This window comes from Denticeps clupeoides, chromosome 7 (genome assembly GCF_900700375.1).
Source record: "Denticeps clupeoides chromosome 7, fDenClu1.1, whole genome shotgun sequence".
NCBI lineage: Eukaryota > Metazoa > Chordata > Actinopteri > Clupeiformes > Denticipitidae > Denticeps > Denticeps clupeoides.
Genome location: NC_041713.1, coordinates 17,311,771 through 17,339,497, shown reverse-complemented (window position 1 = coordinate 17,339,497; position 27,727 = coordinate 17,311,771). Strand labels below are relative to the sequence as shown.

General features: G+C 44.6%; 1 protein-coding gene and 1 pseudogene across 1 annotated transcript; one reads left to right on the top strand and one right to left on the bottom strand.

Annotated features, from left to right (window-relative positions):
- Positions 1–766: 766 nt before the first annotated feature.
- Positions 767–16,922, bottom strand: ppap2d (phosphatidic acid phosphatase type 2D). Its single transcript, XM_028986175.1, has 6 exons — positions 16,431–16,922; positions 6,398–6,555; positions 5,582–5,868; positions 4,899–4,956; positions 3,091–3,267; positions 767–2,561 (listed from the first exon to the last, which is right to left on the bottom strand). The coding sequence occupies exons 1-6, from the start codon at positions 16,633–16,635 to the stop codon at positions 2,463–2,465; spliced, it is 984 nt and encodes a 327-aa protein (XP_028842008.1). The 5' UTR covers positions 16,636–16,922; the 3' UTR covers positions 767–2,462.
- Positions 16,923–26,559: 9,637 nt separating this feature from the next.
- Positions 26,560–26,704, top strand: LOC114795009 (uncharacterized; annotated as a pseudogene).
- The last annotated feature ends 1,023 nt before the right edge of the window (positions 26,705–27,727 follow it).

Genomic DNA, 27,727 nt, shown 5'->3' with positions numbered 1-27,727 from the left:
GATCGGCGCGGCCGCCATCCGGCCGCTACTGTTTTCATGGAAACAGAGCAGAATCCAGGAGGAGAGTAAAGGACGTGTCGCGTTAAAGATTAACCAGGTTTTATAAGTTTAACTGTGTGCAGATAAGGCGTCGTTAGTCATGGAACGCAGGCAGTGGAGAGCGCCCCTCCACCGCTCCCTTTCCGCGCCATTACGCGCGTTCAGAAACGCGAACACGCCAGGCAGGAGGGGAGGACGCGTCTGGAATACCGTTTTCCCAGAAACCAAGCCATTCCTGCCGCCCCCCTTCCCCTCTCATCTCTGCTGCCTTCCAGCCTGGAAACAGGGAGAAAAAGAGCCCCCTTGCCAACTTCAGTCTGACCATCACCATGGCAGCGAGACCCCAGAAAGGGTGTTGGCAGTCAGCATCGGGAATGGGGGCCAGTGGAACAAAACACAATTAACACAGCGGAAGGATTCAGTTTGACTTTGCACAACCAGACCGTTTCGGTATTTTTGTCTTGTTAGTTTTTACACTGATCGGCCCTAACATTATGACCTGCCATCAACAAACCTTCTTGACCCCTGACCCCTGCAGTCCAGGAACGTCACATGGTGCCTCCAGGATATGTCTGATGTCTTATGCCATGACATTTTTCCTTGCCAGAGTCACCCAACTCCTTATGCTTACTTCTAGTTGCCATGGTGATGATGGTCACAGTGTTGTGGCTCTCAAATGGAAGATGCCAAATTACAAAAACAAAAGGAATGATGGCAAGATGCACAATTTTGATATAAAGTAGAACATTCAATTTATTGTTTATCTCTTTTTTTAATACAGTGGTTATTTAGCCTCCAAGGCTTTTCACAGAGAACACACACAAACATAAAAGTAATAAAACTAGACATAGGAATATAATTTCTGAATATAATATATCTGGCTCAGTCACTATTCAACATTACAACACAAGAAAAACGGTTCGTACCTGATCAACACACATAAGAAACAAAACACGTACAACAATATGCTGCTATCATAAATTCTGGGTGTTTTTTTATAAAAGTGGATATTTACATTCAATTGGAATAAGTATCATTTATGGATAAACACACACATACAACAAAAGAGAACACTGCTGATTAAATCTTGAGATATATATTACATAAAGGAACCTTCTAATTCGTTGTTCAAGTGCTATTGATTATAATACACAGGTTTTCCACAGCGGGTTTGACCTGAACTGAGCTGAGCTGGAAAGTTAAGGGATTTCCCAGGGTGCACTGGGTCACAGAAGAGCGAGCCCTCTGTACAGGGTTTCTTTATTCAGTCATCGCATGGCCTCAGAGATGCAGTATAAATGTGGTTAGTATTCGGAACAGGACGGAGAGGAGGCCAGCTAATGAATGCTCTCCACCTTGAACAACTGTAACAAAGGCAGAAAGGTCTTACTTTAATATATATATATATATATATATATATAAAAACAGTGACTACTCCTACAGTTAATGTGCCAATTTGTATTAGAAGAGAGGAAAGTGATTGGATTTGGGCTGATTATATGTAACAGATCTTGTTAAATTATCCTCCAAATATGGACTCTATTCAATGCGTTTCAGGGCAATATTATATATAAATCCTAATTGAGAAGTGTCTAAAGTTGTTAGCATTGCAACAAGTAGGTCTTCTTTTATGGAAATAAATATAGATAAAAGCCAAATAGCTGTAGCCCGTTCCTTCAATTGGAAGGTGATTGTTTAAAAAAGATGTTCTTATTAAATGAGATATTTATGGAAAGGTTGATATTTGCAGTTAAACCTTAAGAAGACAAAAAGTTTACTGTTAACATGTCTTAAGATGTTTTAAATGGGGTGCTTTTGTGGAGAAAGCCCTGCATACAGTCCTTGCGAGAGAGAAAATTGTCCCTCAGATGTTACTAGATGTTAGAGAACATTGCAATATGTGATTGGTTAGGGTTACGGCAGTCTCCTCAGCCACCAGAGTTGAAAATGACCTGCAGCACCATCACAAATCCAACATTGCAGTTGGACATGAGGCGTAGTCCACATCCAGCACACGTACAGCTTAACACAGCCCCTACGAGAAATAGATATTCCATAGATTCCATCTATTCCATAGATATTAGCATACATTGCTGCTGTGCTAATTCTTGTTTGTCTTATCAATAATCATTTAATAAATCCCTTGGACCAGAAACAAGCTGTGAAAGACGTCCACACCTATACTCAACTGGACAAATGGCTTGGGTGATTGGCAAGGAATTAATATTAGCAGCATCCTCTAATATTCTTTACAAAAAATATATAAGTTTACATATAGAGTATTTGTGGATGGACTTGCTCTAGAGTTAAGTTGTTTTTCTGTTCTCCGTGAAGAGAAATCCAGACGCATGCGACACGGCTCCTCATCGCAGCTCCTCCGCTTATCTATGTCACGTGCTCTCCCGTTTCCTCCCAGGCTGCTGCTAGCAGACGGTCTGGTGGCTGGACAAGGGGCTCTCCAGAGTGCTGGTGGGAGACACGTCTCCTCTGGAGGTCTTGAACATGGAGGAGATGTGGAAGGCCTGTAATATACAGGTCAGGTGAGGCAGACATATTGCAATAGAAAGAATAAATATCATATCAAGGACAGATCTGGACCCTGATAACCAAGGGCGTAGCCTTGGGTCTATCATTAGAGGGGATACCGGGGGTTGTAACAACAATCTGTCACTTACGAAGCACAATTTAAAAAAAACAGTGGCTTAAAATCCATAGTTATATTTATTACAATAAAAGGCAGAGTTTAAGCTACCATATCACCATTTTTATGTTTTATTGTAAAAAAAGAAAAAAAATCCACTAGCATGATCAGGTGTATAAGATGCCCAATAGACTAATGTTTAATCGCCTAAAAAAAAATGATATATATAAATAGACATATATGAACAATATGGCTATTTACCTCCTTTTGGTCCATTACCAGCATAACATTACCATATGATTAAACATGCTAATTTATTCATTAATCGGAATGATGTGATTATATTCGGAGGGGCAATATTGGCTGGATCTGATTTTTTGAGCGGTGCAAATGCCTCAGACATGTCTTACCACCCAGTAAGCCGTGAGGCCGCCCTGCAGGAACCCCGTCAGCACGTCCGTGGGGTGGTGCTTGTAGTCGGAGATGCGGCTGAGGCCCGTGTACACGGCCAGCATCACCAGCATGGACTGCACCAGCGGCCGCAGGAGCCGAGCCCCTCGCCACGACAGTCGCGCCTGCAGGTAGAACTGCGGAGGGAAGGAGGAAGACTCGTCAATGACTGAGCTCGGACCTTTTCTTCATCTGGAACATTGCTTCATTTATCTGCCTGTTTGCTTTAATGCTCGCTACCTTGCCATCTGCTGAAGCAGCGCATACATTTTAAATTCAACCCGTAATCTGTCAGAATTTTACATTTACATTTACAGTATTTATCAGACGCCCTTATCCAGAGCGACTTACAATCAGTATTTACAGGGACAGTCCCCCCCTGGAGCAACTTAAGGTTAAGTGTCTTGCTCAGGGACACAATGGTAGTAAGTGGGATTTGAACCCGGGTCTTCTGGTTCACAGGCGAGTGTCTTACCCACTAGGCTACTACCTGCATGTTTCCCCTGCAGCTGCCAAAACAGCGGTCATTATTATATTTATTTTTATTCTAGACAAACCGTCTGATGCATTCGGGGACAATTTATAAACCTTCTGTGCAAAGTGCCTGGGCTTCAATAGTCATTCTTTACTGAACCCCAAGCAACAAAAAAGCTGGCAGCTGAGGCTGATTCATCGAGCCGATAGGGGCGACCGTGCATTCCTGCCTCCATTCGCTGCCTGAAACAGGTGTCCCTCTCCCACCTTTGGACTTGAGCGATATCGCCTTGCGGGCTCGGGCTGCATGTCGCTGCAGGTCAGGCGCGGCTGATGGAAGAGTTTCCTGCGCCGCGCTGATGTTGCCAGAACGTGTGTGAAAGGAAACAAAGCGAGAGGCACATCTTTTCTACAGGGCCTTTCAAAATAAGAGCTCTTAACCACCCGGGCTGTTTCTTTCTCTCTTTTGTTTTGTTGTTGCGTCCTTATTCACTAATCAGGGTGGGATAAAGGACACCGAGAATGGGAGAGACTGAGGCTCTCCAGTCCCTCAGGGCAAGAGAACAGCAATAAACAGGAGGTCCCTCACGCTGAGCTCACATTTCCTCAGGGATCTGGTGTGCCGGCGGCACCACAGCCAAAATAAAGATATGAAATCTAAGCCAATATTTATCAAAGGTGCGAATGAACAATGCAAAATGTCTAGTGGACGGGAACGCCCGCTCTGATTGTGCGTCAGGGCTCTGTCATTTCCCACTATGCACCTCTCACGGCACAGCCATTGGGAAGGAGGGGGACTCTTGCTGAAAGAAGCCTGTCCGTCGCTCAGCAGGGCCAGAGACTCCCCCCCACCAAAACAAGCCCCCCTGAAACACAACCAAACAAGGAGTCCTCTGTCCAAAGGCTTCTTTTGCACCCTCTCCCTCCCTCCCTCTCTCTCTTCATCTATTCATGAGTCCTCTGGAGAACGCTCCCCATTTATTCCTCTGTCTCTCATTTCGATTGAAGCAAAATGCCTTTTGGGAGTTCAGTCTTTCTCAGCGATTTCTCCTTTCAGTGTAAGTGTGTGCTTGTGAGAGAAAGAAGCCGGGGGACTGAGAGAGGGAGACAAGGAAATGCTGTATAGCACAGTTCGAGGGCACGTCTAAGGAAAGCTATTTCTGGCATTTTCCCACCAAATTGCAATCATGGGACATTCTGGGGGCTGCTAATTTGAACAAACAATGCAAGCAGGGGAAAGTGGCTAATTATGGGATTGCACCAGCAACGGTGTGTTGTACGCTTGGAGACTTACTGCCAGATAGAGCATGGTGTACATGGCAAAGGACGCATGGCCAGAGAAAAACGATTTCCTGTAGGGGGAATCAAAAGAGACACAACACTTACTAAGAGTAATAAATGGATTAAATAATCTTTCACTTTCTATCAAACGCACAGTTCTCACACTCAGATTAACTAGGGCGGGAAAAAAAAGACACAAAGGTCGGTCGAAACCCAGAGGATACGTGTTACATATTAATAGGAATCAGAACTGGATCTGGAGCTGGATTTAAAATACACTGATGTGAAAAAAAGAACACAATCATAAACATTTTGGTTGCAATAAGTCAGGTTGTTCATGACATATTTTTGCTGTGAGGCTCAGCATACATGTGAAATCTGACCTTCACATGTATAGCAGTACATGTCAACTGGTATACATGTGAAGTTCAGATTTCTAGGCCACATTTGTAGGAAGTTTTGAACGGGCCATTCTTGTTGCGTCCCCTGAATTAGGACATGGCTATTGTCTGTTTGTGTTGTCCTGAGCTCAGTATGGTAATGGCATTAAACAAATAAAAATGAAAATGCCAAAAAATGTTATGAACACTAAAATCAACATAACAGACAGTTTTGACTGTACTACTGATTTAATAATTTAACTAATGTCACTTCCTGTGGTCTTTTCTATGTTAAAAAGCTTAATGTGGCACTAACCTGGCCTCGTCCACGTCCTTGGTTCGGGAGTTTGGACAAATTACGTTTGGGATGTATGTGCCAGGTTTGCACTTGAGGGACTCATAGGTGACGTTGCACACAGACAGGAAGTTCGGGCGAAGCCTGCCCACACTGAGCTTGGCCATGTTGGTAAGAGACTGGCCTATGCAGCAGCCAAACAGGAAGCAGCCCAGTTCCTTGTAGAGGCAGGAGATGTAGTGGTTTTTCACAAAGGCTCGAGAGCGCACGCTAAGGAAGCGGACTCTGTAGCACTCGCCCAGGGCAATCTGAATAGGGGAAATACGTAAACACAGTGGCTGAAATACATTTCCATTTAACACTCAGCGTTAGTCATCAATTCTCAGTTGCCTCTGAGTGAAGCCACAGGTGACCGTGCTATCCTGAGAAGTAGGAAACTGGGAAGTGCGGTCTAATTACGGAAGGAAGTGGTGTTGTTCAGCAATTGGCAAGCACACATGTACTGATTTCAAAGCTTCCTGTTTACCGCAAATTTGACTTAAAGCCCAATGGGTGCAAGAGAACTGCACCATTAATCAAGTCATTCGCTGGCAGTGTGTAACTGTGCCATCAACACTCAATTCATGAATGAATTAATATTTTAAAATACATTTTCATTGTAGTGTCAATATTATTTCCCAATGAGTATTGGGATTCGGTCAAACAATTACTATCCTCAAGAGGTAAGGTTGTTATATATAAACAGAAATATATATAGAAATATTGAAATTGTATACGTAATGGCTACAAGAGGTAAACAAAATTCTCAGACTGGAAGGACATGGCATTTGGTCTTACAGTGAGCCCAGTAATGATGATGCCCCCAGCGATGAGCACTCCATCAGGAATGGCCTCGGACTCTATGTGGGGGTAGGTGATGGACTGGTCACCACAGAAAAAGCCTCGCTGGTACGGAGAGACGGCCTTCAGCTCGCAGGCAAAGAAGGGTATGGAGGCTGGGGCAAACAAAAGAGAGAAATCGTCATTTCTTTCCAGCCCGGTTTCAACCAAAACCAAGAAATCTTTGTCTCTGCATGCTGTTTATCCTTCCTTCTTGCAAAGGATCAAGACTCTCCCCAAGGATCTGACATTCCTGACATAACTCAATGGCAGAGAGGAGCTCTGAGCGACGGGCAGAGGGAGGGGAGAGGGGGACGTCAGTGTGGAAAGAAAAGATAATTGAGAGAGCGATGGGATCAGAAGCGACGAAGAGAGGGAGAATAAAAGGCCAGAATGAATGAGTGCTGAGAGATGAAGGCTTCTGCGTGCAGAGACAAACAATGGGCCACAGTTCGGGAATAATCACAATCCGCTATGAGCCGAGTACAGTTGAGGAGCATGGGCTTCCCTGAAACAAAACCCTGAAACTAAAGGCGTTTTGAAAACCAGCATTTCCTGGATGGAGAGCTAAAACACTGTGAGGGTGTTGAAGTGGTCCAAGCCAATAAACAAACAGTCCAATGTCTAATGGAACTGGACAGTTTTCCATGGTTTTCCTCCTTTGGAAGGGGAAATCAGGACAGGCTGGGAGCAAACTAGAATGAGACAGAACACTTTCTCTCTCAGAGGACCCAAGAGCTGGAGGTCCCTGACCCTAGAAGATCCCATGCCCCTTTCTTCCCCCAGTGAGGCCCAGATAGCATGGGACCGATCGCTAACCATACCGGCATCCCTAGATGCTGGATCAAGCCCAGCCACAAACAGTTGTGCTGCCAGGGAATCTCACAGCGTACGTGACAGCGAAGGAAAAAATTACATATAGACACGGCGAGGACTAATGTTTTTGTCAAAAATCAATAAGTTGCCAAAGTACAATGTGATTCGCCCAGAGTCTACAGGTCCGCAGAAGTTCTAGATTTAAACTTGACCAGAGGCCAAGGAAGGACAGCAAATCCCAGGCTTTCTCTCACACACACACAAAACCACACTCGAAAGAAAACAGACATTAATATACAATTTTCCGAGGGGGGGAAACCAAAGTTAATGATTTTAAAATGAGAAAACTGGGAGAGAACTGGGGCTGAAGGGGTTGGTGAGGGAGCCACGTTGCAGCGAGATAACAGGAGCTGACGCAAGATAAACGACGCAAACATGTCAGATGTGACCCTGATCTCTGGATGATGGTAGCCAGCGGCATCACATGATTCACATTTCTGGCACGTCCTGCACAGCAGCCCTCTAAGGAAGCAGAGGGGCCTGCTACAGGGAACAGGTGGAACGTCCACCGTGGAACCGGTCATATAACAGAAACAGATATATAGTCTCACTGAAAACAAACTCTTTAGTTCAGTTCATACAAATCAAAATTATTCAATAGAATCGAATATAGAATTGGAGTGAATCTATTCCAAAAACTTGTTCTTTAAATAAATAGACTGCTATTCTACACTTGTTTGTCCATAAAGCTGATTCAAACAAAATGTAGATGCCTTTGTCATTGCATAATCAAAAATTGGCCCATGTGAAGAATCTATTCCCATTCTGCCTCAATGTGCAGAACAGATCAGGCAGATGGAACAGATGTGTACAGAGAGGCACTGACAACAGGCCTGTGTCTAAGGGTGCGGCTTGCGAGTGTGTTAATTGTCAACTGTAAAGTAGTGTACCATAAACACAAATTTTCTTGCATGAATAATAGAGATTTATAGAACTTCTATCAATTCCATGAATCCATTGGTCTAATAGTGGAATAATATTTCCCTGACCAGTTACTAGCACCACACTAATATATTTATAGCCTTTTCAAATTACGTTGATAATGTAGTGTATGTCATAACATAATTATGATGAAAATATAATTATGATTAAAAGAAAATCGTACGAACAAATTGGGTGGAAAATAAACATTGTTTAATTGATCTACGGCATACTTCATAGTTGAATCAGAAATATGGATTGCATAGGGCCCAAGGCAATGGTGGCTCAACCCAGATGACTTTATGGGGACAGGTCAGGGTCAGACACTGGTGCAAGTTGTGACACCAGCTGCAATGAGTCAAGACGCCCTCTGTTATGAGGTTTCTTCATCCGTTTACTGCCAGGAGCCCACATCTTGCTAAACATACTTCCCTTATCTGTGTTTTGACGTAACAAATCTGAGAAAAAAAAGAGTTAAAGGACACCCGGTGACACACCTCTCAGCCCTGTTCCCGTGGTGGTCAGAAGGGCCACATGCTAACAGGAACCCACCTTTGACCCAGATTCCCTATTAGCCAGCAGCTGGCTTCCATCAGCCAACAAAAACTGGCAGAGGTTGCCAGCTAGGCAGGTTGTCCTATTAATAATTCCTGCACAGGAGCAGTGAAAGTGAATGAGACAAAAGAAGTCTCACAGTGAAGCATCTGTAACACAGTACAGAGTCCAGATTCGCATGGCGTGCAAGAGCACATTTCCCCTGTTAGATAATAATGGATGACTGAGTCTTAAAGCTTTTATTTTGCTGGCTAAAGGTATGTTCTGGTGTTTACATGGATTAAAGCAAAAAATAATAATTTATTAAATGCTCCCTGTCACAGGCTCAAAAATAGGCGTGGTTAACACCATTACTTAACACCACCCTCACGATCCCACGCATTTTATAACTATAGCACATAATTTCAGTAACAAACAAAAAAGTAGGTATAAAGGTATCACATGTTATTTCTAGGCTGCCAACAGCAAGCAACATTCACCTTGGAAAAGTGTTGTTTTTGTCAACGAACCTTTTTGTACTTTCTTTACAATGAAGTGGAAAAGAAACAGAATGTGTGGTTGAAGAACATGGAATAAATCAGAGCATCTTCCATGTTTGTAATGGATGTAGCACGTTCTTACATTTACATTTGATTAAGTAAGACTATAAGAAAGTTACATTCTCTAAAAAGGAAAGTCAGCAGTACTGGTAATCTCATGTAGAGTAAGAAAAGGAGAGGACCAAGTACTGAGCCCTGAGGGACACCAGTTGAGAGTCTGCATGAAGCAAGTCACTTGGTAGTCTATAATGCTTGAGTCTATACGGTAACAATAATCTGAAAATAAAATGTGTTGTTTTAGTCCATTTTACTAGGTACTATATTGATATTGATACTATGTACTTGTACTTTTACTAGAATGAAATGTATAATAACTAAAATGACAGCTTGATGCAAAAACTAGACTAAGATCTACATCATCCAACATTTTTCTCTGTCCTTGCGGAATTATGATACTGTAAATTGCTGTAATCATCATATAATCACTGCTTTAATCAAGCTCTCCTCCATCTTGGTTTGTGTGTCACTTCAATGCTTTGTCATCGAGATGGAAAACTTAAATCCATGTGTTTATGGAAATACTGACACAATAAAAACAGTTACTAGCCTGCTAGTCTGTTTTAAAGAGTGCTGTGCCAGAGTGGGTAAATGAAAGTGAAGTGATTGTCATTGTGATACACTGAGGCACAGTGACACAACGAAATGTGTCCTCTGCTTTTAACCATCACCCTTGGTGAGCAGTGGGCAGCCTTGGCAGGCGCCCGGGGAGCAGTGTGTGGGGACGGTGCTTTGCTCGGTGGCACCTCAGTGAATGTACTGCCTCAGTACAACACGCCGGTAATACTTTCAGTCACTAATGGAAATTATTAACCAGTCATATGACGCGCTCAATCGACGGTGTATTGACTGTGCTGAACCCCTGTCAACCCATTAACGTATGCATGTGTATTTCAACTCCATTAAGAGATCGAATCGAACAAGGGTGGACCAATCCAGTTCACAGAATACATTTCCAAACAACAACAGCACTCAATCGACTTAAAACACCTCCGACAGGCCTCAACCAGCCTCATTCCTACACTCAGCACAGACGGGTGCAGTGGGTCACACAGGAACAGCCAGCCCGACCGCAGCTCTCTGGGATGCACCACAGCGACCTCACCAGCCTGAGCCGCCTTTACAGCCGCTCACAACAAGCCTCCAAACCGCTCGCCAAACACACATCATCTGTCAAGCAGCTGCGAGCGCAGCCGACTCCAGCACCTGGCAGAGGGACGAGGCGGGGAGGGGGGGCGAAGAAGAGAACTCGAGAGGCCGGGTCTGTTGGATGGAACATTCGTGGATCAGGACGGGGCGGAATGTCTTTTTAAAAAAACGGGGTAATAGAGAACTGGAGACTCCAGGGCCGTTGGAGAGAAGAACGTGTTTAGTTTTGGATGATGTTTAACGTCTCAGGGTGGGAGCCAAAAGGAGGGGAGTAAAAATCTCTGGTTCTAATTTACACTTCTATGACCACAGCCCAATGAGCTCACCCCAAAAGAACAATAAAAAAAAAAGGCTGGAGAAAGTGAACAACAAAATAATTTGGAAGGAACGCTGGCAGATGAAATCAATTATTTACTAATAGCACGTTCTATAGCGACACGACACGAATACAACATGCACATTTAGCTGCAATTAAAACAGTTAAAACATGTAGAATGAGCTGAGTTCACACCCGGAATACTGAAAATGGTGAGAGAAAGGATGAGGGCAGCGGAGGAGAGCAACTAAACAGAATGAGAACTTGGAAAAGGTTGTTTTCTTCTCTCTGGAGAAAAGCGGACTGTGGTGATTAGCAGCAGATCTGGAATGTGAGGGTCAGGGATCTGGGCCGAGACCCGCTCACGAAGCACAGCCATAGAAACACAGGACACATCAACATGCAACATGTTACATAAAGCTTTGCTCACACGAAACTCATAAAACAAGCAGCTACATACAGATTCACAGCGCTGCACAAGAACAACTAAAACACACCCCAAACAGTTACATGCATATCCAGCAAAACACGAAAAACCATCCACATGCACCCTCTGCAGAATGCAGAGCTTCGTCAACAAGCTACTGTAAAGCAGATTCAGTGCAAGGACCGTAAACGTACACAGTGATATGACAGCAAACCGCACTACAAGTCTAATAACCACCTCAATTTAGATATGCAAAATTACTGTAATTAAGCGTTGATACATGAGATGTAATGTTAAACTGTGCACAGGTCATGTCTCCGCATACCATCAATAAATAAGTCAGAATGATATTTAAAGACGTGCCAATGTCATTTTCAGGAATCGAATTGCATGATATATAACATGCATCAGCAACAAGTAAAAGTAATGCAAGCGCACATCGTTCATTTTCCATGTTGTGTAACCACGGCAACACAGGTCACTCAACGCTCATCACCTCATCACTCATAGGAACAACCAACACAGAGCTCTATATCCAGAATTTTAAATATATGTATTGCTCTATACATAAGTCTTCACTGTACAAGAGATTTACATTTAAGTGAAAATTCTGTATTCAGTGCCTTAACATCAGTCCACCTTCCCTTGTGCAGCAGTAAAAGTTGTTCATACTTCTGAGTTTCTCTTCCACCCCATTCTTCAGGTTGCCCCATTTTGGTTGGATGAGCTTTTATTTGAACCGGTTCATAAAGCCTCAGTGGGACAAGGCTAGGGTTCCGTGTCTTGAACATTCAGTTCTGCTTTGCCCTTGCGCAGGGGATCGCTGTTTAGTCTTCATCATACAACCACCATACTTATCTGAAGGCTCAGACGTCCATACGCCATGGCCATTGTTCTGTTTCAGTCTTCAAAGAGGTAAAATAAAAGGTAAAATATATATAAAAAAATATATACACACACACCACATATGATTAATCATGAGACACAACTGTTAAAGTCAACTGTGAAGGTGAAGTGATTGTCCTTTTGAAGCACAGCAAGTGGTGCACACAGCGAAATGTGTCCTCCGCATTTAACCCATCACCCTTGGTAAGCAATGGGCAGCCATGAGCTGTGTGTGGGGACGGTGCTTTGCTCTGTGGCACCTGAGGGGCACATTGGCAGCTCGGGATTCGAACCTTCCGATTACGGGTCTGCTTCCTTACCCGCTAGGCCACCACTGCCCCAACACATAAGCTCACTTGTAATCAATATACAGAACTAGCTTTATAACCTCAGTGAAGAAATGATCCCAAAGGATCTGCAAATGAAAACATTTATCTGTACGACATTGAATTTAAGTTGTTCTGGAATTAAATTATGTGGATTTTCCAGGACAAGCTTTAAATTTCCGGGTTTTTCATCAACTAAATCTTAGATTTCAGAGTTTTAAGTTTGGCTGTTGCTGTGTCTGTGTGCAATCCCAGCATCAGACATCAAAACAAAGACAGGCTTTGTACTCAAGTCAGCTAGGCGTGTCCGGCCAAGAATTCTCTCCCTCATTTACCCACACACACAGCTGGCGCGAGGTGTGGAGTCTGGTACTCGACGGCAGTGGTGGTTCTGGGAAAAGTCTGACATTAGAATGCAACCTGCACCCCCTGCACCCCCTTCCCCTCACCCCCCAAAAACCTGCAAATTAAAAGTCCTCGTCTAAAAAAAAAATAAATTAAAAAAGTCTGGTGGGCTTGGTGGGAGGACGCGAGCGGCGGGATGTTTCCCCTCCGCCGCTGTTCTGTTTTGTCTGCCCCGACGGCTTCGCAGAAAAGAGCAATCACTCCAGGACAAGGCGGGAGAATGAGGAACAAAAGAATCTTCCCCGGGTTATCTTGGGAGTCTCCGATCCGGGCCGGATAGAAGGCTTATTACGGAAAGTCAGCTGCCTATGACACTTCTCCTCACTAGGCAGCAAGCTGGCGCCTCCTGAAGACTGAGAGTACAACACAATGGAGACGTGTCTGTTATCGTTCGGCCGCTTCCCACCTTGCCCCCCGCCGCCGGACGCCCACCCCGCACGCCCCGTCTGCTCGGCTATTGTTGCCGCTGCCAAGTCCTGACATGCTCAGCGCCCTCCTGCCAGCGAGGTGCATCCGGACCCAGAACTTAGAACCCGACTTCTCTCTCCATACCTGTGGTTTCTGGAGCCCCAGACGGGCGGGGTGGTGTTTGGGGTGAAGTTTAAGGCTGTGGCAGGTAAGATGGAGGCGGGGTAAGGTGAGGTCTATCAATGAGCTAATAAAGGCTTGAAGGCACTGGGGGCTTTTTATTTTTTGTAAAGAGGGTCACGGGCAAAATGATTAAGAGAACATGGCTTCACGATCCTCCATCAAGTAGAAGAATGTTACCAATAAAAACAGGAAAAAAGAGCTTTTAAAGGGGTGACATTTCGGAAATAAGGACAAAGATTAAGATTTAGTCCCTGATAGGCATTAATCCTTTGTCTACACCCTGTTTAAACTGACTCGAAACAAATCCCTCAGGCGCGGCCGCGCCACGACCTTTGACCCGCCCCAGAGGATTCATAGCAGCGAGAATCCATACGGCTACCACCCGCTTTACCTCCTCTGGCCTCTCACCCCGGGGTGAGAGACACGGATTCGGCCAATCACAGGCTGCTAACAGCGCTAATGGATGAGGTGAGAAGGAATGAGTGCAGAGGTCAACATCTGGACTAACGCAGTTTATCCTGGGGCCACCGGCTATAGGGGTGGCGTACTTTTAAAGGCACAGTGTGTGGAATTCAGGGGGATATTCAAAAGTTTTCATTAAGGTCCAAATTACGCGAAAATGATATGGGGCGTTGCGTATTTTAAGCTCATAATAAGCCCTTCGGCTCAGTTTCCCGTCCGTGGATTACGTCTAGTCCTAGAGCACAAGAGATCTTCAGTGAAGTTCTCCATTCGAAACCCCTTTTAGTCTAGGACTAGGCTTAATCAGGAAACTGGCCCTTTATGTCTACACTGGGAGCAGGTCCTCTTACACAAAGCCCACCATGTTGCATCACAATGGGTTTCTGCCAACACAGACTCTGGAGAGGGAAAGCGAGCCGGTTTTATGTTTTTGTTCTGAAGCGCAGACGGCATCCAGCCTCATGAGGGCCACTGGAGGTCCTAATACACACTTGGGGAGGGAGAGGGGGACCCGGGGCCACCTCACTGTTACATACTGCACCTTTGACGGTGGTGAAGAGTAGAATTGCTCTGGTTTGTTTCACCTACTACTTTGGGAGGGGCGGCGCCCAAAGTCACTCCGAGAGCGCCTGACCCTGGTCGACAGCAAATTTCCAGCTGACACCGTCAACACTCGGGCGTACAATACAAAAACAAAGGGCAGCACCGCGGTAAAAGTCAAGTCCACGTGGGTAAACACGCCATCTCTCCTACAGCCGACATGCCGCAGCGTGCCGCCGTCTCTCTGTCTCACCCGACAGCTTTCACTGCCAAGTGACAAGAGGCCCGAACCCACAAACGCACACAAACACACCCACGCGCCTTTACGTTCTTCACCCGCTTCTGCCGGCATCCGTCACTGTGCTTCCGATAAAGAAGGGAGAAGAAAAGAAAAGAGAGGGGTGATAAGGTGGCCCTTTGATCCCCGGGGGGGGAGATTGGGGACCTCGGTGCCTCGCATGCGGCCTGGCGGGCCACTTCTTCACGCCCGTCCTGCTGCCGTGTTTTATCGGCTGCTGCAGATTATAACCACTTCCACAGTGAAACCGGGCTTACATGAGAGGGGCAGCGAGAACGCACGCATATACCAGTGCAGGCACGCAACTACACACACACACACACACACACACGCACACGCGCTGTAATACGCTGTATTTCCCACACTCTAATAACCAATGTTACAGAGACACAATGACTTTTTAATCCTTATTATTATTATTATGATAATTTTAAATACAGACTAGTGGGAAATCTAAATTAGAGGGAATTATTCATTCATAATGCTTACTTACATATTATAATCATTACCGGCCAAAAAAAAAAAACATTATCATGCACATTACCAGCATGGGGTTCAATTAAATTAGATTACATCCAACCTTATAATGAACAGAAAGCAGAAATTACTATTAAACGCAATGTGCAGCGGAGAAAAATAATGCAGATGGGCCCACACGCTAGTGCACAAGTGTTTCTGTCCAAGCACCTATTCTTTTTATATTTCCACAAACTACTTGCACACACAGGCAAGCTGACTAAGCAGGTAACAAACTTTATATTTATCATACAAGCAAGTAGAGGGGTGTAAAGGGGTGACCTTTTAAGTCTCTGAATTGTAAAAAGGTCACATGCCCTATACTTTTACATGATTCCCCATCAAGTCCCCATTTGGGGGTTTCTGGTTGCTGCATGCAGCTGCTATAACCGGGACGGCCCACAACCGCCACCATGCAGACCAGTCTGTCTGCCTGGACGGGTTCCGGAGGTACGGCCAGAACCTGCCTGCTGCATCCAATTTTACGAATGTATGTCACACACTGCACAGCCCCCTCAGTCTCTACAGGCTCCAAGAGCTTTCTACCCCTCTCCTTTAGGCCTCATATTCTTCAGCCTTCCCCACTTTGGGTCTTGGCAAGAGAATTGGCCTCATCTTGCATGCAAGTGTTTTCCATTAGATTGGCCCGGCCCATCAAGACATTCTCGGGAAAGTCTTTTGTGGGCTTCTCATTTAATTACATAACGACATTTTGGCAGAGTAATTTTGCTGGCCATGGCAACAGTAAACAAATGCAACTTTGACTAAATGTAACAAAGGACAGCCTAACATGCATGTTAACTCGGAATAAAGTGCGCAGCAAGCGTCGTGCTGAATGCAAAGCTGCGTCTGCAGCCCCGGCTCTCCGACTGTAACTATCCTATAAAAACAAATCTTTTCTCATTTAACTCCATTTAGTTGATATAATTATCTTTTTTAATGTTCATGTGACAGCTTCATTAGTCTGCAAAGGAACAAAGTTGGGACAGGACCAGGACAGCTTGTGGGATCTGGGGGTCCTTGCTTGATGCTGATTGGTCGGTCTCCTGGAGCCACCATAAATGGGTCCCCAGGGTTAATAGGTGACAACCTGACGGTCGGTGGTTAACCCTGGACCCTCAGCCTCACCTACGAACAGGCAGAGCAGGTCCAGTCCCACCAGCATCCTCCTCTTGGAGCAGAGCGGCTTGGCGACAGGTTGCGCGATCACGTGCTTCTCCCCGTTCCCCTTCTTCTGCTCGGCGACGCCGCCGCCGCCGCCGCCGCCCTCCGCCAGCCGGTGCTGGAGCTCCGCGTCCCGGGACGCCGCGTTGCCGCTCGCCGCGTTGAACATGTTGGGAAGGTCCACGAACTAAAGCGGCTCGGTCGGAGACTCTTAAGTCCGTGGAAGTTCGGCCAGAGTGGGAGTCATGGCGCGGGCGGCGACGCGCGGGTCACCGAAAGCTCTGCCAAAAGTCGCCAGCGACTCCTGCGGCGGCGAAGTCGGAGAGGAAGCAGGTCAAACCACCGGAGCTGGAACTTCTCCCACGCGAGTTTTTAATTCACTTTCTCATGCTGTCCCGCGGAGCACCTAAAACTTGTGGGCGCGCTGTTTTGCTCGGCGAGCGTTATTAGGTTGCGTGTCCCCCCCCCCTGCCTTCCCTCCTTTTCTCTCCTCCCTCCCTCCATTCCCCCTCCCTCCATTCCCCGTCCTCCCCACTCTCCGGTCGACTTTTACATGAATACGGCAATACAGCGTGTCACGTGACTCCCCCCCCCCTTCAAAGGCACCTGGGATTTTGCGCCACGTGGGAGATAATAAATAAAACAATAAAAATGGTATTAAAGTGTATTGATGGTGGGGGGGGGCTGCGGGACGAGATCCCTGCCTGCTGCTGAATTGTGCCATCTGGCGTGGGTTTGTGGTAAGCAGGGCGGAGGCGCTCCATTATGCCATTAAGAGGAGAGAATCGAAAAAAGAGAAATGACCCGGGGCTTCACCGAAGATTCCACGTCGCCCACATCCCCACGCTGGCCGGGCCACTGGTGTAAGATTGCTCGCCCTGGAACCAGTCGCTGGCAATTTGGCTGCGGCTGTTCTGGACCATTTTTGTACTAATAATTTTTGTTGTTCAAAAGACACGGCGGCATATCAGTTCCAAAAAGAGAAAAGAATTCCAAACAAAGTAGACAAAGCATGACAGTTCCGTATCTGGAGCTCATCAGTGTTCTTTGGAATCGTTCTTCCGAATAGAGTTACTCTGTGTGGATCCTATTATATTTGGCCATTCCGGCGCTGCAGCAGCCTCCAGCATCACTGAGCGACGTATTGATCCCGCGGCAGACATCAGAGCGTTTGGCCTTAAGGAAAACAGTGCTGCACATCGAGCAAGGTCTGCATCCACGCTGCTGTTCGGCGTCGGAGGCGCCGAGAGGTTAAGGCCTCAGAATGCTGTGCCGCGAAGTAAAACAAAAGCAGTTCCTGTCCGAACAGACGGCTAACATTAGTGGCGGGGTCTGATGCAGCATCAGGACAGAGGAGCCTTTCACCTTCCTTCCTGGGGACTTTGCGGTGACTTGAACAAGCCGAACTTACTGAATACATTTATGCATCTTGTTTTGCTCAAATGGTGCAAATGTGTAAAATTTCGACCAATATCAAAGCAGCTGTTGTCGGGCATGGAATGTTTTCTTTAAATTGTCATTGGCTGGCACCCAGAAGAAAGAAGCGCAGTCACCATCACACGGAAAGAGCGGGACAATTCATCACAGGCGAAGCAGATGTGTCATTTTTTATTCTGAACACTAGGTGGAAACTTTTCACCTAGACAGGACGGAGAAGAGTGTGAGGGTTTAGACAGTCTCATAAATCCGAATTCAATGTGATCCTGTCTGGGAATATATACATCGACGCGAAAGCGGGTAAAAAGAGAAGAAAAATACATTTGACAGGCCTTATGTTCATAGGCCCACACCATCAATGAAATATGTGAGCAGTTAGTGGCCAGGAATTCCTGGCCAGAGAGGCCAGATATTCGAACTGCAAATGCATCAGTCACAGAAAATGCCAAAAGATACATCCATTGTACGTCTATACGCTCTAAATTGTAATGAGGCCACACAGCGGTAAAATGGGGGGAAAAGAATTGCACAACCACCGGCTTTGGCCTGGAGCCAATGAAAACCGTGTGTTGTGAAATTCACAGAGATGGAATTTATGGCAGCGCTGCGATTTCAGAAACCGCACGGATCCGAGGCCATTGCACAGAGACACAAAGCAAATACTATAATCTGATGTATTGATGTGCGCACTTTTAACTGCATCCAGATGGGTTTACATCAAGCCGTAACAGAGTCCCCTAAAATGAGGCTTGGGAAGACAGACCGCACCAGATACTAATTCTTCCATTGCTCTCTTTTTTTTTATTTTCATTCATATCCCAGCCTCTCACAGCCCAACCAGTTGCATTTCCCACCTCCCCATTACGATGTTCTTCTCCTCGCGCCCAACGAACCCACTGAAATTCACTTCCTGTGACAGAAGCTAATGTTTTACCTTATGTTTGGGTTTTTTTAAACGTTTTTTTTGTTAGTTCCAGCCTGGGATTTTGATGGACTGACAGCCCATTTCCCGATAATGTCATTCTGACTCATCGCTATAAATGTCAAAGTGCCGTAGTATGTTGATCACAGTCATAGTGTGTCTCATTAAGGGCTATATTGTTGCAACAGCCATAAATAAATTAAAGTGTAAACCATAGTACAAGCTCAGTAGGCATGCAGACATTTGGGAATCCTTGCTTAAAATGTTTTACTGTCAATAACTGAGTTATTATTATTGTGTTAAGGGTGTCATATTTCTGTCCAGTACTTTATACAAGATTTGCATTTTATTTTCTGTACATTTGCTGAATGCAAATAGGAAGGAACACAAAAGTACCCTTGTAATGTGTTACAGAGCTTAATAATCTTATTGTGACGTGGCTTGCTCATGCAGACACCAAAGCTCTAGTCTCTGCTTTGAGGAACTGCCCAGCAAAGTCGATGACTTTAGCACAAGACCCGAGGACAGAATAAGAGCGTGCGCACCAGACGTATCAAAAGAAAAATCTGTTTGTGGTCACTATCTAAACAAAGAGACTGACAGAGCTTTCCGTCAAAATCAACTGTGGAAATTATTAGTCTCCCATCCATTGACCACAAGGTGCAGAGGAATGCGTGGGTGCTGAGGAATAGAGTGGTAACTACAGATGAGGTGGGCACCAAGGAAGAAAACAGCACCAAGCAGAATTTCCCTTTACCTTCATTGAAACTGTCATTATGAATATACACCAAGAACGCTTTCAAAAATCGTAAGAATCCTTGTTTGTTGTGAACAATTTAGATAGGTGAGCAAACAAATAATTTTGTGTTGCATTTCTTATGGGTAATTCTGAACAAAGGCAGGGATGTTGAGGCATGTGATCAGTCAAGTATACCAGACAGGTTCTAATAATCTTCAAGTTCATTTGTAAGTTGAGACAGTCATTCCCATCATCGGAAGCACCTTTGTAGGAGGTTTAAAACTCGGTGGGGAACAGCCAAACTACCATGTCGTTACGCTCGCTACCAAGGTGAGGTTGTGAAAGACATGATACAGATCACACACCAGACACAGCAACAAGACAACAATTACACGGCACACTGGGGCTTCGATATGTATTCTTCAAGCTCGTTTAAAGAAGCATAAAGTACAGAAGGTCACCGCTGGGAGCAGATCCTTCTCCTATAGAGCTCTGTGGTTGTAGAACGCCGTGCCGGTCAGCGTTGGGGATTCAGACACAGTCTCAGTGTTTAAATACTTTACTTTACTTTACTTTACTTTATTTTGCAGACGCTTTTATCCAAAGCAACTTACAAGAGGAAGACACCAGCAATTCTCGTTCGAGTTCTATAGAATTTTGAGTTTACAAACTCAGAGCCCTGATAAGGCTCAACTTGTCAGCAATGAGCATGCTCGGAGATTGTTAAGTGCTAGACGAATAAAAAAATTATAATATATATATATATTTTTGTATTATTTTGTGCAATGTGTACGCATGTGCGTGTGTAAGTGTTAGATTAGTCTGAAATACTTTTTGAATAGGAGGGTTTTCACCTGCTTCTTAAAGGTCTCGGCTAGTCGAATGAAGGAGGGCAAGTTGTTCCACCAGCCAGGGACAACAACAGAGAATAGAGTTGACTGGAATCGGAGACCCAGTGAATAGGGAATTTTCAGTCTCATTTCATTTGCTGATCTGAGAGGGCGTGCAGGAGTGTATCTAGGTAGTAGTGTGTTGATGTAGGAGGGCGCAGTTCCATTTACAGCCCTGTAGGCAGCATCAAGGACTTGAACTCAATGCGAGCAGCTACCTGGAGCCGGTGGAGAGAGGTGAGAAGAGGTGTAACATGGGTGTATTTTGGCTGATTGAAGATGAGATGGGCTGCCATATTTTGGACCATCTGGAGAGGTTTTATGGTGACTGCAGAGGCTCCAGCCAGGAGAGTTACAATAGTCGAGTTTGGAGATGACCATTGCCTGGACGAGGAGCTGCGTAGCCTGTTGTGAAAGGAAAGACCGAATCTTGCGAATGTTGTAGAGAGTGAACCTGCAGGATCTGGAGATTGCAGCAACGTGATGGTTCAAACTCAGATTGTCGTCAATCCAAACTCCAAGGCTTTTTGCAGACACCGTGGGTGTTAACAGTAGCGAGCCAATTTGAATTGAGAGGTTTTGCTGAGGGGAGTTGTTGCCTGGAAAGATCAGAATCTCAGTTTTGGATGGGTTCAGTTGGAGGTGTCGGTCAGACATCCATGCCGATATGTCAGAGAGACAGGCCGAGATTTTTGTTGCTATAGTAGCATCTTCTGGTGGGAAAGACAAATAGAGCTGGGTGTCATCAGCGTAGGAGTGATAAGAGAAGCCATGTGATTGGATGATGTGACCAAATGAGCGAGTGTATATTGAGAATAGAAGGGGGCCAAGGACAGAATCTTGTGGAAACCCTGTGGTTACCCAAGAGAGGACAGATGTCTCATCTCCCCATGATACCTTGAAAGACCCGTAGTGAAGATAAGAGGTGAACCAATTTAGTACGGTTCTTTAACTCCTAAATCTGAGAGTGTGTTGAGAAGAATTTCATGATTAACTGTGTAGAAGGCAGCAGATAGATCAAGTAGGATAAGGACAGATGATCTGCGGGCAGCTCTTGCAGCATGAAGGTCATCCATCATTGCCAGGAGGGAGGTTTCAGTTTAATGTCCTTTCCTGAAACCAGACTGAAAAGGGTCGAGAAGATCATGTTCGTGGAGAAATGAAGAAAGTTGAGCCATGACTGCTCTTTCAAGGATTTTTGAAAGAAAAGGAAGGTTGGAGACTGGGCGGTAGCTATCCAATACAGACGCGTTTAATGTGGTTTTTTTGAGCATGGGAGCAATGACAGCCTGTTAGAAAGCAGTGGGAAATGTTCCCGTTGTGATTGAGGAATTTAAGACGTGTGTCAGAGCAGATACTATGGTGGGCTGTATGGACTGAAGGAGGTGTGAGGGGATTGGATCCAGGGAGCAAGTGGTGGGGTGACTAGACTGGAGACGTTTAGACACGTCCGATTCAGAGAGGGGAGTGAAGGAAGACAGTGTCCTGGTTTCAGAGGTAACAGCAGGATGAGGTCTGGGGTTAGGGGGTGAGAATTGTTTGCTAATGTCAGCCACCTTCTCTGTGAAGAAGGTAGCAAAGTCTACTAAATCTAAGCTGCAAACACACCTCTGGCCTTCTGTTAAAATCCCAGACACAATGTCAATTATTAAATCCACTTTATTACACAGTCACCTAGTCAAGCATAAACAGTGTTAAGTTTACCTTAGGCTGTCCTAGTTACAACAGGACACTGTTGCACAAATATACCACTATAACCACATATTTCTGTGCTAGTTGTATAATGCCGTCTGCTGCTTCTGTTTGTTCTCTCCAAGGCACTGAATCAAGCACACAGACAACCCTCCAGAGTCAAGTGAAGAGACAACCAGACACGTAATGTACACCATGACACTGGACTAAAACCTACTCTGCACTGTCCAGGACCTCCAAACTTGGACAGATGCTCTATACTACACTTTGGATTTTCCACCACTACACCTGTTGGACTTTTTGTCTTCTTGGACAAATCATCACAAACCCTGCACTGACACCATTTGCAGGCTCACTCTAACCTGGAAGGGGGTCCCTCTCTGTATCACTCCTTCCCAATGTTTCTTCCTTTCTTTTTTCTCTTTCCTCGAGTTTTTTTTGTGGATTTTTTCCTTGTGTGCAGAAGGGTCAAGTGTGCGGGGTGTCAACTGCAGGGCCTGTCAAAGCCCATTGAGATATACTGTATATGATTATGGGCTATATAAGAAATAAATGCAGTTTCTGTGACATCCTCCTAAATAATATTTGTCAACTCAATCAACTTCAATTTAAGTACATTTTCCATTTTAATCAATGCAAGTAGTTAAGCATAAAAAAGATTTTCCAGGATCATTCCCTTATTTGGCAGTGCATTCAAAAGCAAACAACTGGGTGGCGACTTTTCCAAAAATCTGACACAAGGCAGGAGAAAAGTGAGCAAAGAGAAAACTGGTAAGTGATGTTACCAAGAGGCCAATGGCCACTTTGAAGAAGTTACAGGACTTCATGGCAAAGAGTGGTCATTGTGTGCATGTGACAACACTTTCACAAGTGCTCCTCAATTAAGGCTTGTTTAGGAGAATCTTTAGGAGAAGCCATTTCTCAAGAACCTTGCCAGAATGCACCTCAGAGATTCTGATGGCAAATGGAAGAAGGTATTATGTCTTATAGTCAGATGAGACCAAAATAAGACTATTTGGCCTCAAAACTAAACAGGGCAGGGCAAAAATCCAACACAGCTTACAATCCACATCCCACCATTCCTACAGCATGGTGGTGATAGCATCCTGTTCTGGGGGTGTTTCTCTCCAGCAGGACCTGGAGCTCTCATCAGGGTAGAAGAACATATGGAGAAGGCAAAAAATCGAGTCAAGGTGTTAGCCTAACATTAGACATATACAGAGAGAGAGAAAATATAACGCCTATCAACATTTATTCAAATGGATCCTCTGCACAAATTTACTGATGATAAAGTTGACTTTCCTTTTCATTTAATTTATGGCATTTATCTGATAAATTCAAATGAATGATGCTCTACTTATTCCATTAACTTGACGTGTGGTTCAAAATAAAATGAATTGAGGGTGGCAAAGGGTCAGGCTATTGAGCACAAGCCTTTTACAGTTAAACCGCCAAGGTGCCACTGAGCAAAGCACCGTCCCCACACACTGCTCCCCAGGCACCTGTCATGGCTGCCCACTGCTCACCAAGGGTGATGGTTAAAAGCAGAGGACACAATCACTTTCACTTCAACAGATCCCGTGGACCTGTTGAAGTGAAAGTGACCATCTACCGTCTGCTCTATAGACCATAAGCATATGTCAGGTCACTTGTTTACTGCTTGGTTCAAGTTCAATTTTTTGAACCACAAAGTGATGTCAGAAACCAAAAAGGCAACACTGAAGCGGTGTCTTGGAATTTTTCTTAGCAAGACCACAATCTAGAGCAGTCAAACCACAATGGGCACCAACTTGTTAAGACATGTACAGTGGCAAGTGAATGCTGTCTATTTCATGAAATTTAATGGATATAATGTAGATATGTAAACATACTTATTTCAATGGGAATTAAACAGTATTTCAGAAATTTCACAAATCCAACTGAGAACATTAATGGGACTGTGAGATGGATCATAGTCTTCTCTTATTGCACTGATCTTGTTCACCAAGACCCACAGGGGTCAGATGTCTTCATACATACAAATTATATATCGATGGTCAAAGTTACAGCTTTTAACATTAACATTAAGTCTGTTGGCTTTTCAAGCATAAAATGGCTTTAACATATTAAATATTAGACTGACGTGCCTCAGTCCTGAGAAGTTCAATAACTGAGAAGTTATTGAACTTTAAGCTCGACTAAAATTCACAGCCGCCCACAGTAACAAGCTAAATTCCTTCTGGGGTTTCTATGGTGAAAAAAGGCAGCGGTGCATTGAAGAAAGTAGAATTTAATGATGGAGGACAATATCCAAATTCATGAAATCAACAGCAACTGCATGTTCCAAGAGGATACTGATCACAAGCACACATTAAAACTGGCTGAGGAATAGATAAAGCAGGCTACCCTTGATCTGCTTCAATGGCCTTCCATAAAGCCTTACCTCATGTCTAACTCCAGCCAACTCCAGCCCTTCATGTCAGAAGCTACTTTATGGTTTCCAAATGATGCTCAATTGTTTTGAAGCCACTCCTTCAGTATTTTAGCTGTGTCCTTAGTCATCGTCTTGTTGGAAGGTAAAACCTTTGGCCCAGTCTGATGTCCTGAACACTCTGGAGAAGGTTTTCGTCCAGGATATCCCTGTACTTGGCCGCATTCATCTTTTCCTCGACTGAAACCAGTCATCCAGTCCCTGCAGCTGCAAAACACCTGATGCTACCACCACCAGTGCTGGGACTGTATTGGACAGTCCTTGATGAGCAGTGCCTGGTTTTCTCCACACATACCACTTAGAATTAAGACCAAAAAGTTTTATCTTGGTCTCATTAGACCAGAGTATCTTAATTCTCACCATGCAGGTTTTTGTTTGTCTTACACTGAGAACACTTTGACATAAAGCCCCAACTGGTCAAGGGTTGCAGTAATGGTTGACTTTCTACAACTTTCTACCATCTTCCGATTGCACCTCTGGAGCTCAGCCACAGTGATCTTTGGGTTCTTCTTTACATCTCTCACCAAGGCTCTTCACCCCCAATAGCTCAGTTTGGCCGGACACAACGCACACAGCAGAATGTGTCCTCTGCATTTAACCCATCACCTTAGTGAGCAGTGGGCAGTCATGACAGGGGGGACGTTGCTTTGCTCAGTGGCACCTCAGCGGCACCTTGGGGGATTTGAACCAGCAACCTACCGATTAGACCACCACTGTCCCATGTATATAAATCCATATATAATTAAGTGAAACCACTTTCATGTAAGAAATTTACCAATATCTAGCCCTGCTACAAAGACTGTTGCATACACAACATAAAAGCAGAAATTGTTCATGAGTTACTTCTGAACTTGAACTGCGTACATCTGAACCGCATCATGATGTCAGAAATCTGAAGGCTGACACAAAAGGAACTGGAACTTTCCCAGCAAGACCTCAGCTCAGATCTGTCAAACCACAATGAGGAGAAACATGTCAAGACATGAATCGGGGTGAAAGTAAAACAAGAACGTTATGCTTCTTTCTATAAAATGAGTTTGTATCCAGTACTCAAAGCAGAATCATGTGTGCCCATGTTTTCATCTAATCACATATTTACATACCTAGGACAAGAAAGGTACAGGTAATGTACAGTACAGTCCAAAAGTTTTGACACACCATCTCATTCAATGTGTTTTCTTTATTTTCATGACCATTTACATTGGTAGATTCTCACTGAAGGCATCAAAACTATGAATGAACACATGTGGAGTTATGTACTTAACAAAAAAAGGTGAAATAACTGAAAACATGTTTTATATTCTAGTTTCTTCACCCTTTGCTCTGATTACTGCTTTACACTCTTGGCATTCTCTCGATGAGCTTCAAGAGGGCCAACAGTCTTGAAGGAGTTCCCAGAGGTGTTTAGCACTTGTTGGCCCCTTTGCCTTCACTCTGCGGCACAGCTCACCCCAAACCAGGTCTCCACTTTTTGTTAAGTACATAACTCCACATGTGTTCATTCATAGTTTTGATGCCTTCAGTGAGAATCTACCAATGTAAATAGTCATGAAAATAAAGAAAACACATTGAATGAGAAGGTGTGTCCAAACTTTTGGCTTGTACTGTATATGTATTGTTTTTTTATTATTATGATATCACTAAAAACGAAATGTGAATTACTTTAATCTGTGTAATTTTTAGATTAGTCTTTGGCAGAAACCTGTTACAAGCTGAAATTCCGCAATTTGTCCCAGAATTTCTCATTATGTTGTAGACAGTTTGCTTTGTATTGTATTTCATTTTGTCTGATTGGCACTCTGTATTCTAACAATAACAACAAAATTAGCTGAAATCAGAGCTGCGTTTAGTTTTAGGAAGAAAACAAATGACGGGGCATCAGTGTTCATTGCTGGGTCTGCAACTACCAACTATTTTGAAACTATTTCAACTATTAAAGTGATTAGTCAACCTGGCAGGGGAGATCAAGAAGGTGGTTCACCCAGGGCGAGGCACTCCAGCTGTGCTGACCCCTGCAAATTCCCCAAATGTGGGAGTCTTGACAGCATTATTTCTGGTAGTGGGGGACTGCGTTCGCACTCTCTCCTGTTATTTTTGGGACAGTGGGTGGCCTAGGAAGCAGTTAAGGAAGCAGCCCAGTAATCAGAAGGTTGTCGGTTCAAATCCCAATCTGCTAAGGCGCCACTGAGGTGCCACTGAGCAAAGCACTGCTCCCTGGCCGCCTGTCTTGGCTGCCCACTGCTCACCAAGGGTGATGGCTAAGAGCAGAGGACACGTTTTGTTGTTTCACCGTGTACTGTGCTGCAGTGTTTCACAATGACAATCACTTCAGTTTCACTAAATTGCACAATTATAAAATGACTCCTACTTAGGGCTGGGCAATATGGCACAAAAATTGATGATACAGTTGAGGCCAAAATTATTAGCCCCCCAAGAATTATTATGGAACATTTTCCTAAACTTCTTCCCAATGTTTGCAGCATTGATGAAGCTTGATATAATCACCAGTGCTATTTATTGAATATAGGAAAGAATGGGGTGGTCCAAAAAATTGTGAATGATTCCTTTAAAAAGACACCAACAGTAGTACCAGTCAAATGGCTTCCTAACAACATTCAATCAGTATAAAAAGACTTCAAGGAACAGGGCACTTGAACACATGAGAGGGACTACTGTTACTCACCATACCAAAGACCAAGGAAATCATTATGGAGCTCAGAAAGAAGACAGAAGAGGCTCATGCTAAGGGGGAAGGCTACGCTGCCATCTCCAAGTGGTGGCAGTGGTGGCCTAGCGCTTAAGGAAGAGGCCCCGTAATCAGAAGGTTGCCGAGAGGACAAATTTCACGGTGTGCACCGTGTGCTGTGCTGCTGTGTATCACAAGTGATAATCACTTCACTTTCACTTTCTTTCACTGCCATCTCCGAGCGAATGCCCAGCTGGCATTCTGTAAGGGACAAGTAGGATTTTCAGAACTCTGGAGGGGAAAGGAGCTCTGATATCTGTCAAGATGATTGTTGCTTACCTGGCCTGATCACATGCATGTTTCATATGTTTAGCAATGAAAGGGAGAGGCCTTCAACCCTAGAGATCACAGTTCCTACAGTTAAA